This window comes from Onychostruthus taczanowskii, unplaced genomic scaffold, assembly GCF_017590055.1.
Source record: "Onychostruthus taczanowskii isolate IOZ18803 unplaced genomic scaffold, ASM1759005v1 scaffold5, whole genome shotgun sequence".
In the NCBI taxonomy this organism is placed as follows: Eukaryota; Metazoa; Chordata; class Aves; order Passeriformes; family Passeridae; genus Onychostruthus; species Onychostruthus taczanowskii.
In genome coordinates this window covers 6007485-6021087 of record NW_024502568.1, presented here as the reverse complement: position 1 = coordinate 6021087, position 13603 = coordinate 6007485, and the positions used below count along the sequence as shown (strand labels likewise).

Genomic DNA, 13603 nt, shown 5'->3' with positions numbered 1-13603 from the left:
GGGGGCGCTTCCTTTGTCTGCGCCGCGGCCGGGACCACAATGGCTGCGGCGGCGGCGGCAGCGGGGCCCGCTCCCCCCGCACCGGCTCCCCCGCCCCGCGCCGCCCGGGGGCCCACGGGTGACGCCCGAAAAGGGGTCCCCGGAGAGCTGTCCCCCCCGCCCGCCGCCGGTACAGGCACTCCCCGGGATGGGGATGAGGGTGCCGCGTCCCGCTGAGCAGCTCGGCACCAGCCGGAGCAAGGATTCTTTCCCTAGTGCGAAAGTTTGAATAAAAATAGACCTTTTCCCTAGCTTGGTTTCGGGGTGTCTGAAGTTTTTTCAGAATTTTTTTTTCTTTTTGAAACTTGTTTCCCTTTCCCCCAGTTTCAGACGAGAAAAGAAAAATACAACCGGTTTGTTTGGGAGGGGGGATGAAAAATAAAATGTTCCAGCTTGCAATTGCCATCATAACCCCAGGGTCTCCTTTCCTTGACAAAACTGCAACCTCTTCCAGTTAGGAGATTTTAGAAAAAAATTTATTATGAAAATTTCCGTTATAAAAAAAATTCCATTTTTCCCATTCCCCTTCTGCCCCACATCTGCCCCTTGCAGCTTCTGCTCCTGCCCTGGCAAGTCAGCCTGGCACAGACCTCTGCTGCCAGCCCAGCTGCCAAGCCCATGGGCTCAGTGCACACACATGCGTGTACACACACACACACACACACACACACACACACGTGTGTGCTGGTACAGCTCACCCTACACACATGGGCTGCTGGTCACGCCGATGGGCTGGCATGCACTCGCATGCCTTCCCAAAGGCCTCCCGGCACAGCCCCAGCTGGGTGTGCACCCATGCCTGGGGCATGCACACCCTCCCACGGCCCCCTGCTTGCAGGGCCAGGCCCGCACCTCATCCCCTCCCCAAGCCTTGGGGTAATGCAGGTACAACCAGTTGGATCCTGCCAAGCACACTTGCTTCCCCCCATCCCCCCTCCACCCAACAGAGCAGACATGGCGGGTGCAAAACCTCATCCATGAGGTTTTGGGGGCTTCCTCCCCTCCGTGCTTGTGCACCCCCTAAGCCCTGCACCTGAAGAGTGGGGGCAGCCCGCTGCTCCCAAGCATGTTGCTGTCTGGGACCAGCACTGAAGAGGGACAGGCAGCATCCCCTCACTCCTGTCCCCCACACTCATTGGCTGAGTAGGTTCCGACCCTGTCCTGCTCCACATTGCACCACCATGATTCCCCCTTCCTCTTGCAGGCTACCCTGAAGTATCTTCTTCCACAGCCACATGGCTAAATAGACCAAAACTCTTTGTAAACCCCGGATTTACAGAGAGAAAAACTCACTGTAAACCTAAAAGCCTCTGACACCCTACTCTGTGAAAGGCACATGCAGCTGGAGGTACCCATGCTTCAGTGCCTTGATAACTGGGCACAGGGATGCTGTGAGTGCCCCAGCATGCTGGCTCTTCACTGCCTTGTCCTCCTGCCAGCCCAAATCTTGTGGCACTGGGTGAGACGGGGCTGCAGCATGCTGACTCCCATCAGCATTAGGCCAAAAAAAGTGCTGGCTGCAATGCTGGTGACAGCTACGGGATGGCACAGCCCTCCTGGCCAAGACTGCCATTAAACACGGTCCACCTGCACCCCATTCCCACTCCAAGGCACAAAGACACACAAGGCACAACCACCCACCAGCACTGAGCATCACACTGCTACTGCAGAATACTGCAACATAGTGAAAAAAAGGGGCATTTTGTCCCCATATTAGAGACTCCTGACACCTGTGCCATGGCCAGGAGATCAGAGAGCAGCCCCCATTCATCCCCAGGCCTCGTGGCCAGGCCCAGTGCATCCACAGCAAACACGCCTGGAGCAATTTATCCCGGGGCTCAGCAGCCCTCCGGGACTGCTCACGTGTCCCTGCTCAGCTCTGACGACAGCGCTGGACTGGTCCACGTGGCTGCAGCAGCCCCAGCTGTTTATGGTTATAGCCGAGTTAATAATTAAATAGATGCTGGATGGAGAGCAGGAGGGCTGGGATGCAGCTGGGAAGCGTGTGTGGCAGCAACGGTGTGGGGGAGCCCCTTCCTCACCAAGTGCTCTTGTGAGGGGAGCAGAAGGCTACGCAGTTTTTGTGGTAGGGCACTATACCCCCAGAGCACAGCCTCCACTCTCCCCCTAGCAAGGGCCCCATGCCTGCCTGGTCTCCCCAAAGTCCAGCCCTGATCCAACAGCCAGCACAGGTCTCAGCCCAGGGAACTGGCAGCAGCTCGGGAGCAGGAGTGAGCAGAGGGATACATCCCAGGCAAATGGATGGGAAGAGCCCAGTGGGGACCAGGGTAGCCAGGGGATGTCCAGGTCTCTCTGATCCGCGTGGCTTGGTGTGCCTGCAGAGTGTGCGTGAGGGATCCCAGGCGAGCAGGGCAGGAGCAGGGCATGCTCACGCTGACACCGGCCGGGGCCCTGGCAAGCGCAGGCGTAGAGCAGGGACATGGACACGCGCTTACATAAAAAATAATAATAAAAATCTGCTAGCTCTGCAAACAGCACAGCCTGCACTGGAGACAGACTGGCCTGGCACTTCCAAACCTCATGGACGTGTCCAAAGAGCAGCCAGACCTGGGCACCATCACAGGTATGCAGATGCAGTCTGCAGCACAGCATGCATCCTGGAGCCCCCCCTTTCCAGAACACAAGAGCCAACCCTGCAAATCCTACCATGCTTCAAACAAAAACATGCTTTGTTTCCCTGTTTCTCAAGGAGGGGCTTCTCTCCTCCCTAAAGCTATGCATGACCAGATAAAAAGGGAGTTCTGGAGCAGGAGGGGCCCCCGTTTTTGGCTGGAGAAGCCACAGATCCATCTCTCCAGAGGAGGCTTGGGGGAGGCTGGAAACTACATGGTGAGTCATGCCAGGCAGGCAGCAGATCCTGGGGGCTCCTGGGATTAACCCTTCAAAGCCAGAACCACTTCCAGACACCCAGAGACAGAAATAAAGCCAAGGGGCTGGGGAAAAGCTGCCAGAGCAGGATGAGAAGTTACAGGGCCACATCTTGAGCATCCTGCGTGGAACAGAGAAATCAATCTGAGTATGTGAGCAGTGGACAAGCAGCAACCAAGTGCATGCACTGGTGCTTATCCTCTCCAAAGCAAGAGGATGTGGAGAAAGGTTACAGTGGGGTGCAGAACCCCGGAGTGCATGAGGTTCACATGGAGCGTCCACCCTCACATCACGCCTTGTTCTGGTGTCATGGGTCAGCCTCATCGCCACTGGGCTGCCCAGAGGCTCCACGGGGAAGGTGCAGTGCACAAGCAAGCTGTGGCACATCCTGCTAGAATGGGGTTTCCCTGTGGCACCAGCACCAGAGAAATGCCCCACAGTGTTCCTGTGCTGCCCCCTGAGATGTCGCAATGCACATCCTGCAAGACCTCAGCCCCAGCATGCCACCCACAGTAGTGAGCCCCAGTTCCTCTGCAGAAGCCCAGGGCCAGCCTGCCAGAGCTGCAGGGTTTTAAGGTTCCTCCAGAGCCTCCAGGTGGATTCTCTCATGTTACAAGAATGGTTCGTTTTACAGCCCCTTTCCTGGCCTGGGAACTCACAGCAGGGAGGGGGTGACATGCAGCATGGCTGCACAGCCGCAGCATCCTACGCTTGCCCTCTGTCCCCCAAGAAGACCATCTACCCTCCAAGGGACAGGCACTGCTGCTTCAAAGACAACCAAAGCAGAATCCTCAACACCCAGTCCTGCAACTCCAGGAACTCAGCCCTGGTCAGAGAGCATTCTGGTCCCAGACCCACTGTTCCCCCTGCACTCCCTCCACTCTTGTCTCCCAAGCCACAGAGGACCCTTGGCATCCATAAGAGATTTACATAGCTAGGAGCTGCCACCCACCAAACCCCATCCACTAAGGCTGCCATCCCTCCTGGTACCCACATGTCCTGTGCCCTCCCACACTAGAAGCTCCCCTGGGAGAAGGTAAAGGACATGGCTGTACAAGGCTGACTCGGAGCAGGTAACTCCACCAACTGAGCCCACCCTCTGCCACCCCCCACACGGTGCTGCTGAACACTCCGGAGCAGCTCTCCGAATATAGCAGCATCAAATAGCTCCATCAATAATGCATTGCTTCTGCTTCCTCTCACTGCCGTGTTTTTGTTGCTAACATGCGTGTCCTTCCTGTTAGCAGCTGCCTCCTCCCCACCAGCTAGGCCAAGCAGGGACACTGCCACGGTGGGATGGTGATGGCAGCTCCCACAGCTCCAGGTCCAGTTCCTGTAGGGATTGACATAGAGCCCCATCTATGCCACTCGGGGGCAGCCTGGGGTTCTGGGGGTGAATCCTGCCGCCGTCCAAGCCTCCTGCTGCGCACGCGCTGGCAGCAGGCAGGGCGACTCGGCATGCCGTGGCTGCCCAAAGGATTTGGCAGGGGCACCAAGCTGGGAGGAGCATAATGACATCTCCCCAGCCTCAGCAGGGAAATGCCCCTCCGCAAGGACTTTTGGCAGCCTGGTACTCCCTGTACCCAGGTGGCACCCCCATTCCCATGCAACTCCACGCCGCACCACATCAGGCTCCTCCAGCAGTTCTGCGTTGCCATCCCCGGCAGGGAGAGAGCTCCCCTGCCGTGCTCCTGCCTGCCCCTGCCCGCAGCTGCCCCGGGCTCACCCCGGGCCCACCCCGGGCCAGTTGAAGCAGGCAGGTCGGGGTGCCTGGACCTGCCCCATGCCCAGCAGAGTTGTGTGCCTGCAATGCCACGAGCTGCCATGGGCTCCTAGTAGGGAGGCAGGAGCTGGTGTAGGCAAAAGCTGGCACCCACCGCCCTGCAGCTATTGACAGCAAGCAGGAGCAACCTCTGCCCTGGAAAAGAGACCCCCAGGCTGCACAAGACCTCAGTCGGAGAAGAATGCACATTGCAGAGCAGAGGTTGGTGCAACTGGCTGCTGTAGAATGATCCAGCCAACACAACCAATGTCCCAGCCTGGCTTGGGCTGCAAGCACTATGTACAGCCACCTGGGCTGTACTGCAGAAATCTGGCTGCATACACAACACCTGTCCCTTGGTGTGTAGTAGAGGGCCTGAGGCTGCTGCTCCTGCAGAAAGCAGGGGCCCTCCCAACCACTCTCTCAACCATGGGTCCATCCTGGGGCACAGGCACCGTCACCTTGGCGCAGGGTAACCACTGCTACCTGACTGTGGGTTCTACAAAGCTGGGACAGAGAGACACCCTGCAAAAGCGGGGCTGGAGCTACATCCCACAGGGCCCCCCAAAGGAAGTGGCAGCAGAGGGGTGCGGGCAGGGTGTTATCGGTCGCCCTGTGGGCAGGGCGGGTCAGGGCTGGACAGGGGCCAGCGCCTGCCACAGCGGAGATTACGCTTCGGGTTTAACGTTCATCCCCATCCATGACCTGCCCAGAAGAGAAGGGGGTGAGCTGCACTGGGAGGCTGGTCTGACAGCTTTGGAGACTCCCGAGCCCCACCAGCACTCCTGCTCAAAAGGGACTCCCAACAATGGTGCACAGCCCACTTTCCCACGTCCCCATGAGCACACAGCAGAGAACCTCCCAAAAACCTGCCAAGCATCACCCCTGCTGCAGCCATCCCAACCCTCCCCAGCAGAGGCCCTGGGAGAGGGGCAGACTACTGCCACTATCCCTGCTCCAGGTGGGGCCCAGGAGCCCCCTGGCAGCCCTGCCTGCTCCCCAGCACCCTCCCCCCGGCACCGGCAGGAAACCACAGCCGCAGCCTGCGGGCAGCTGATAACGGTCACCCAGCCCCATCCTGCCTGTACCCCACCACCCGGGGAGCTGTCCCCACACCCACTGCTCCCCAGGCCCAGGGGTGCACCCACACTGTGCACAACGGCAGCCCCAGGGCTCAGTGTCACCCTGCACAGAGCCGGGGGCTCTCGCTGACAGTGCAGCTGGTGCACCAGGACACACCAACAGTTGCTGTGCACGGGCACCACGCTCCCAAGTCCCAGCATGCTCCTGGCACACCACACAGACCCATGCCTCGCGTGTTCTAGCAACACGGATATGGCAGGAGAATCCCAGAGCACAGTGTGGGAGGAGAGGGTGGCATGAAACCCAGGATTCTGACAGTAAAGGGATGGGCAGAGGACACTTGAGCTGCTTTGGCTCCTGCCCTGCCTGGGGGCACACAGCCACCTGACCAGTGCATTCCTGGCCACAAGGGTACCTCCCTGCCCTGGAGGTCCCATCCCCTCACTCGCAAGAGAGCAGCTTTCACAGCAGTTTGTGCTGAGCAGGTAACAACATTCCTGGAATAAACTTGGGGCCCAGTGCAAATACACAGTGCTGAACCAGCTGGCATTGGTGTGGCACTAACCCATGCAGGATTCTCCAGGCAAATCCTGGCTGAGCTCACAATGACCCCAAGGAGCGCTGCAATGGTGCCTTACGCCAACAAGAGGACCCCTGAGGAATCCCCTCACTGAGCACCAGGCAGCCACAAACCCATCGACTTTGCCACAGCATGCCAGGAGCGGGCAGGAAACACAGCACACACAGTATCTAGTGTCAGGCACTTCACTGCTGAGAGGGACAGGGCTAGTAACACCTTTCACCCAAACATCACTGGCAACATGAAGAAAGCCTGGACTAGAGCACATCAATATGCACAATGAGGCCTCGGAGCCCCTGCTGCTCCCCTCCTCCCCAACCGGCCCAGGGGCTCCCCAAGGTGCCAGGCTCCCTTGGGGGTGTTTGGGAGCCAGAGCCCACACAGGTCAGGGCTGCCTGGCCCCCCCGCCGCGGCTCGCAGCCCGCTCGCTGCCATCCCTTTCCCAGCGCATCTGTCGCAGAAGGCATGTGGCACAGCTCGGCCTCGTGACAGTGGGGGATGCACGGCGCCAGCTCGGCAGAAGGGAGGGATACGGCAACGGGCCGGGCCCTGGCTGGACATCTCCATCCCGGGACCCACAGCACGTGCCTTAGGAAGCTCTCCCTCCAACCAGAGGGGCGCACAGGCTGGTTCTCTGCAATGTGTCCCAGGGAAGGTGCTGACCTTGGGAAAGTTGCTTCCCTGCCACGAAGCTGGAGCCAGCCCCGCAGGGAGGGAGAACAGCTCCACTCTGCTTTGCTTCCCTCCTCCCCCCCTGCACTGACACCATCACTACAGGGGGAAAAACAATGATAATAATAAAAATAATTAAGGAAGAAAGTGCAGAGCATGCTGGGAGAGTGAGAGGTGCCCCCAGGGGTCAGGGCCCCGCTGGGGTCTGGATGCCAAGACCTGTCTGCTCCAAGCAGTCCTGGGCACAGCACCACCAGCACCAGACAGCTGCTGCCCCAGCCGCTGCCACCTCCCCTCTGAGCCCATTACACTCTTGCTGCTCACCTCTCCATATCTGAGGTGGGGGGCAAAGCCCCCCTCAGGCTTTCACTGGCCCCAGCAGCTCCCCACCAACCTCGGGCACAAGAGTGCATCAGGTTCCCAGCTGACAGCCTCCCTGCTCCAAGGCTCTTGCAGAGGGGAAGAAAGGAGCAGGGAAACATCTCTGGCAGGGTGCAAGAGGAGCTGCAGTGGGGCAGGATGCACCCCCAGGGATGGCAAGGAGTACATTATCCCTCTGGGAGAGTACAACTTGGAAGGGGGGCTGCCAAACCCCCCCCCCCCCGGCAGCAGCTCCCAGGCAGGAAACTCCTCCAAGTTAATGCAGCCCTGAAGAGCAGCCTGGGCAGAGCGGCTCATTAAATGTTTCTGGCTGGCGGGAGGCCAGCGGCAGAGCTTGTTTTTTCTATATTCCGATAAACAGTCCGGGGAGGGGAAGGGGGAGGGGGGCGCAGGCTCTGGATGTGCCACCCAGCCCCGGCGGGGGAGCGGGGGAAGGCGCAGGGGGCACATGTACATTGCACGGCAACACTGCACAGCAGCCTCGCGTCCTCCCTGCCCTGGGGCAGCGGGCAGGGCCGGAGTGGGGGGGACACAGCACAAGAAGCCATCCACAGGGATACTCCCAGGTGAGGAGTGACCCCACGGCCCCCCACCACCGCACCGAGGGAGGACCCCCCTCTCTGCACCCACCAACACGCCAATGACATTCCCAGTGGCGTGGGGCCAGCTCCCGGGGAATACGGCGGGGCCCACCGCTGGCCGTCACACGGCCTTCGCCCCGCCGAGGCGGGACCCCCGCCAAGGCCGCGGCTGTCGGGAGGGGTGTCGTGCCCCCGGTGCGGGGTGCCTGCGGGGCGGGTGCTGTGGTTGCTCGGCCTGGCTCGCAGGGAGGTTCACGTGACTTTCTGCTTGAGGAAGCAGCGCTCTGGCAGCTTCCAGTGGGAGATGGAGGAGGAGGAGGAGGAGGAGGAGGATGGGGGAAGGGGCCGCCTGGCTTCATAGAAACACGGCGGCGAGGCGCAGGCAGCGCAGGGGCGGGGGGCCGCCGTGCAGGGGCACCCCTTCCCCACCCCGGTTATCCAGCTGCAAACCCCTCGGCAGAGGTGGGGGAGGCACGGAGACCGTGTGCTGTCACAGCACCCCACTGCCCCCAGCAGCCCCCCAGCACGGGATTCTGGCCTAGCAGGAGGCTCTCTCGGGACCACAGGGATGCTGCCAAGGGAACTGGGCTGAGGAGCATCCCTGCTGTCCCCCCACAGGGACCCCATGTGCCAGATGCCCAGGGAAATGGCAGAACCCTCTCCCCCACGGCCCCCCAAACTTGGCTCCCTGTCTGCTGGCCAGCGCCACGGGGACCTGGCGCTGGACAAGGTTCCAGCAGCCCTCCAAGACCACTGCCCTGCCTTGTTCCTGGCACAGCAAGGTTCCACACACAGCAGCAGGCAATGCAGCCAGGCCAGCTGCCCCAAACCTGCCCCCAAGCCCAGGCGTGCAGAGGAGTAACCTTGTGGCAGCACCCTCCCAGGTGCCGAGACCTCACCAACTCATCACACCTCCTATGTTGTCCTGCAGCCTTGCTAGCCTGCAGGCTCCAGAATTAGAAAGAAGCTCTCCAGCAGCAGATACCCCACAATGGCCATGGTGGGGGGCCATACAGCATCCATGTCCACCAGCAGCATTGCCAAGCCTCTGCAGGGACACTGTGTCTCACACCCACACGGGCAGCTGTGGCACCCCACAGAGCTATTGCTCCGGCCACAGGGGCACTTCGGAGTCACTCTTCACAGGGCCTGCATGCCTGCCCAATGCCCCTGCAGCACTCTGCCTGTGGGGTCCCAGTTCCAGGCCGGTACCAGCATCCACGTGCTCTTGGGTCCCAGATCTCTTAGTCCAACAGATCTCAGCGTCCATGCCATAGGAACCCCAGCACCCATGCCATGGAGTCCTAGCCTCACAACCACGTCCCAGCACCCATGCCATGGGGTTCCAATCCCCCAGTCAGACCCAAGCATCCATGCTCTAGGGACTCCAGCCCTTCAGCTGGATTCCAAGAACCCCTACCATGGGGACATCACCCCCATGGCTGGACCCAATATCCCCACCAGAGTGACTAGGACTCCAGTCCCCACATCTTGCTGACACCCATAGCTTATCCCCAGCACCAGCACCATGGCCAAACCTCAGCACCTACACTGAAAAGCCCCCTGTGTTGTAGTCGGCTCCTAACTAACAGCCATGCTTCAGGAACCCAGCCCCATAACCAAACCCCAGCCAGCACCAACATCACAGAGACCCCTGCACCAATGCCAATCGCCAGTACCAATGCCATGGAGACCCCAGCACCAACACCGTGAAGACCTCAGCCCCATAGCTAGATCCCAGCACCAATGCCATGCAGTCCCAGGGACCAATACCATGGAGAACCCGTCCCCATAATTGGACACCACCACCAATGCCTTAAGAGACCCCAGCATGAATGCCACGGAGACACCAAGCACCAATACCATGCAGACCCCGGTCCCGTAGCTGGAGATCTCAGCCCCACAGCAGGACAGCAACATCAATGCAGTGGGGACCCCAGCCCCACAGCTGGACCCCAGCGCCCATTCTTAGGGGCCCCAGCCGCACAGCCGGACCCCAACAGCAACACCATGAGACCCCAGCCCCACAGCCGGACCCCGACACCACTGCGGCCCCCACCCCGTAAGTGGCCCCCAGCTCCCCACCCAGCCCGATGCCGCAGGGACCCCAGCCCAAGGGGCAGCCCCCGCCCCGGCGCCGCGCCACTCACCAGGGCATGCACAGCCCACTGACATCTTCACATGCCTGGCCCGGCCGGGGGTCGCTGCGCGCTGCCCGGGCCGCGGGGGTCTCGCATGGGCGGCGCGCCGCGGGCTCCGGCGCGGCGGGCCCCCCGGGCTCGTCGCTGCCGCGCTCGCACGCACGCGCCCCCCCCTCGATTTCCTCCCCCACCGTGAGGGGCGGGGGGATTCCGGTGTGTGGGGGGGTCCGCGAGGGAGGACGTGAAGGGAAGGACGAAGGTCCCCCCTCCGCTCTGAGGAGGCTCTCGGCGCTGCCCCCTGGGCTTTGCGGCCGTCGGAGCAGGGGTAGCCCTCTCCCCAGAGCCCCGTGGGTGGGTGAGGGTTCTCAGGGCTGCGGGGGGTCCCGGGGGAGGCGCAGGGTTGAGGCTTCTGCCCCCTCCCCGGCCGGGGCTGCTCTTCCCAGGGCCTGAGGGAGTCTCAGCTGGAGGGACGAGTGCTAGGGTCCCATGCCCGGGGTGGCCGATGAGCGCCCCGGGTGTCTTGGGGTCGCTTGTTGGGGTTTCCACCTGGGAGGCCGTGGGGACGAGCAGAGGACGTCACGGCTGTTCCGCATGGAGGAGCCTGCTGAAGGCTTGCGCTTTTTGGGACCTTGCCAGTGTCCCAGCCCCGGGGCACGGGAAAGACACCGCGCTGCGGAGGTTGTAGGTGGGAGGGAAGGGGCCGGAGGGCAGGAAGGAAGGGGGTTCACAGCAGCGCTTTGCACAATCAGGGAGAGTGTGACCGGCGATTGCTGTGCCTTGTGCAGAAGGGGATGGCAGAGGCTGCTAGACAGGAGGCTGGGAGCTGCTCTGGTCTGTGCTGCACCCTGTGTTGGAGAGATGTGACAGCATCCCGGGTGAGGCTGGAGGCCAGAGATGCCAGGGCAGAAGGAGCAGAGTGCCATACGGACAGGGTCTCTCTGGGGGACACCCGCCCAAGAGGACCTCACCAGGGATCCTGGCCCAGCCCCACGCAGTTCTGCTCCTGCACACCAGCTGTAGCACCAGAGCCCAGTCTGCAAAGGCAAGCACTGTCCCTATACTGCCTTGCCAAGATGCAGCCCCAGCCCCATGATGGCAGCCGTGTCTTGGGCTGAGCAAACTGCCCCAGGGGACCCAAAGCCTTCTCTTCTCTCTGAAGGGCCAACTCCAGCCATCTGCTCCTGCCTGGTTGGGACTCACATTCCTCTTTACTGAGTGGAGTGTCCTTTAAGCATCACATGTTTTTTGAGCTCTCCTTTTCACACTGTGCCTATGAGCCCTGAGCAAGCTGCCCACCCTGGGTGCTGCACAGGCTGAAACTGGATGGCCCTGAGCAGCACCTGGCTGTGCCTGGCCAGGGAGTGGTCACAGCACAGAGGGGGAAGGGAGAGAGCCAGGGATGTAGAATGCGCATTTTCCTTTCTGGCTGTTGTTTGTTTTTCTTGTAAACCAGCAGGAATGCCTGGTGTTGCCCTGTGCCAGGAGTGCATCCCTGCTGGGGATTGTACTGGGGGAGGGAGATACCTCCAGGTGGGATTCCCTATGGTGACACTCCAGGGACCCTGTGGTCCCACTTTGCAGGATGCACACCAGGCTAGGATTGCTCTGTCAAAGATCAGCCTTGTGCTGCAGGGTCCTGCCACACACAAGGACAGAGGGATTAGGCAGGTTGCTGCATACCCTGGATGTGCCCAGGGGAGAGGACATGACAGGAAAGGAGGGTGTGGAGCAGGATAAGGAAAGCTGCAGGGCTCCAATGGGAACATTGCTCCACATCCCTGTCAGCAGGTCTCTGGGTGCCAGGTTATAGACAGCTTCTCCTCAGGCCAGTGGACAGAAACTTTGACATTTCAAAAGCGACTTGTTCCTTAACCACACCTGGGCTGCAGAGAACATGGAACACTTGCCCAGCCTCCCCAGCTTCCTCTGCAGTGCCAGAAGAAGGTGCTGGCCTGAGGAGCCAGTTACATCCAGCAAATTCCCCCACACCCCAGCAGTGTGCTCAGATTTGCCCATTGCGACAGGTGTGCTCTGCAGCACTCAGGCATGGATCCATAGGCCTGGAGATCCACAGCCACCTGCCTGCTGCTCAGACAGCATTTTGGCCAGATGCAAGTGTTGGTGAGAAGTGCTATGGGCTCCTTGGCTGAGGAAGTGGAGGGGAGCAGCTGCCCTGGACAGAGAGCCCGGTTGTGGCTACGGAGGAGCAGCCCCTGCGAGGCAGGAAGTGATGTGGGACAGGTGATCACATTTTAAAGTCCCTTGTGGCGGGGTGGAAGGAAGGAGAGCAGGATGGGGCTCCATGTGTCAGACATAGTTCAGTCCAATGACCAGGCACAAAGGGCCGAGAAAAGCAGCTCTATCCTGTGGATCCCCAGGGGAATCTGGCTTGGGCAGGCCTGTGCTCCAGGGACTGATGTAGAGGCAGGGACAATTACACCCCTGCCAGGTAAATCGTGCACTTCAGAGCTCCAGTGAGATGTCCACACTGCACCTGTGCTGCTGTAAGCACATCCCTGAACGCCATGAGATGATCCTGCCATCTGTCTAGAAGCCAGAAGAAGAGCCATAGGAAGTGACAGCACCCCAAGGGACACTGGGTTTCCTGAACAGAGGGTACCAAGCAGGGCCAGGCCAAGCACCTGTGCACACCAGCACCCCTTGCCTTCTTGAGGAGCCAGGCTGCACGGCAACTGCGTCCAGTGAGCCCAGTTTGGCTCCCTCACATTTTCCAGGTGAGCTACTGTGTGCCAGCTTTGGTGACCAGCACAAGGCTAAGCACCCAAGCAGTGACCTGGGTACCCTGCCCCGTTGCCTTGCCAGGAGGCTGCACAGCAGCTCACGGTGCCCATCTCTCCTTTCATACCCGATGGTTTTTTTCATCCCCCATGTGCGTGTCACCTCTACCAGCCCCACACGAGGCTGGGCTCAATGGAGCACCATGGCAGTGCTGCAAGGCACCTCAGGCAGAGGGAAGGCCCCAGCATCTCTGCCCCGCTTTCCGGGAAGCGCGGGGACGCGCGGGCCGGCCGCGCACACGTGCGCGCCAGAGCCGGCGGGGCGGGCCCGTGGCGCCGCGGGAAAATGCGCGCCTGCCCCGCCCCCAGGGGGCGCTTCCCGCCACTCCCGCCCGCGCCGCCCCTTCCACCGCGCGTCGCGGGGCTGGGCCGAGCCTCCTGGTCCCCGCCCGCCGCAGCGATGGCGGCGAAGCCCGAGGGTCTGCCCGCCCTCAAGATGTCCTCCCGCGCTGCCGAGGCCGGGCGCCCCCTCAGGCTGCTGCCCGCCTCCCGGCGCGCGGCCAGCGGCGAAAGGGTGCGCTCCCGGCGTGCCGCGCGCGGGCGGGACGGCGCGGGGATCGCCGGGAGCTGTAGTGCGGGACGGTCCGCGGTCACGTGGCGCTCTCGGCAGTGGCCGCGCTGGGAGCAGAGGCGCCAAGATGGCGGCGCGGCGGGGCGGAGCGGTGCCCGCCGCCAAC

The 13603-nt window shown here is 61.5% G+C and overlaps 1 protein-coding gene across 3 annotated transcripts in view; it reads right to left on the bottom strand.

The window, feature by feature from the left end:
• LDB1 (LIM domain binding 1) overlaps positions 1-10251 on the bottom strand; it is a 25856-nt gene extending 15605 nt beyond the window's left edge. For 2 of the 3 annotated variants that reach the window (XM_041415275.1, XM_041415274.1), the window contains exon 1: positions 10138-10251. In XM_041415275.1, the coding sequence (XP_041271209.1) occupies positions 10138-10162 (25 nt within the window). In that variant the 5' untranslated portion in view covers positions 10163-10251. Of the gene's footprint in view, positions 1-7349; positions 7638-10137 lie in introns of those variants that run through there. The other variant, XM_041415276.1, reaches the window with a different exon arrangement.
• Positions 10252-13603: the final 3352 nt, after the last annotated feature.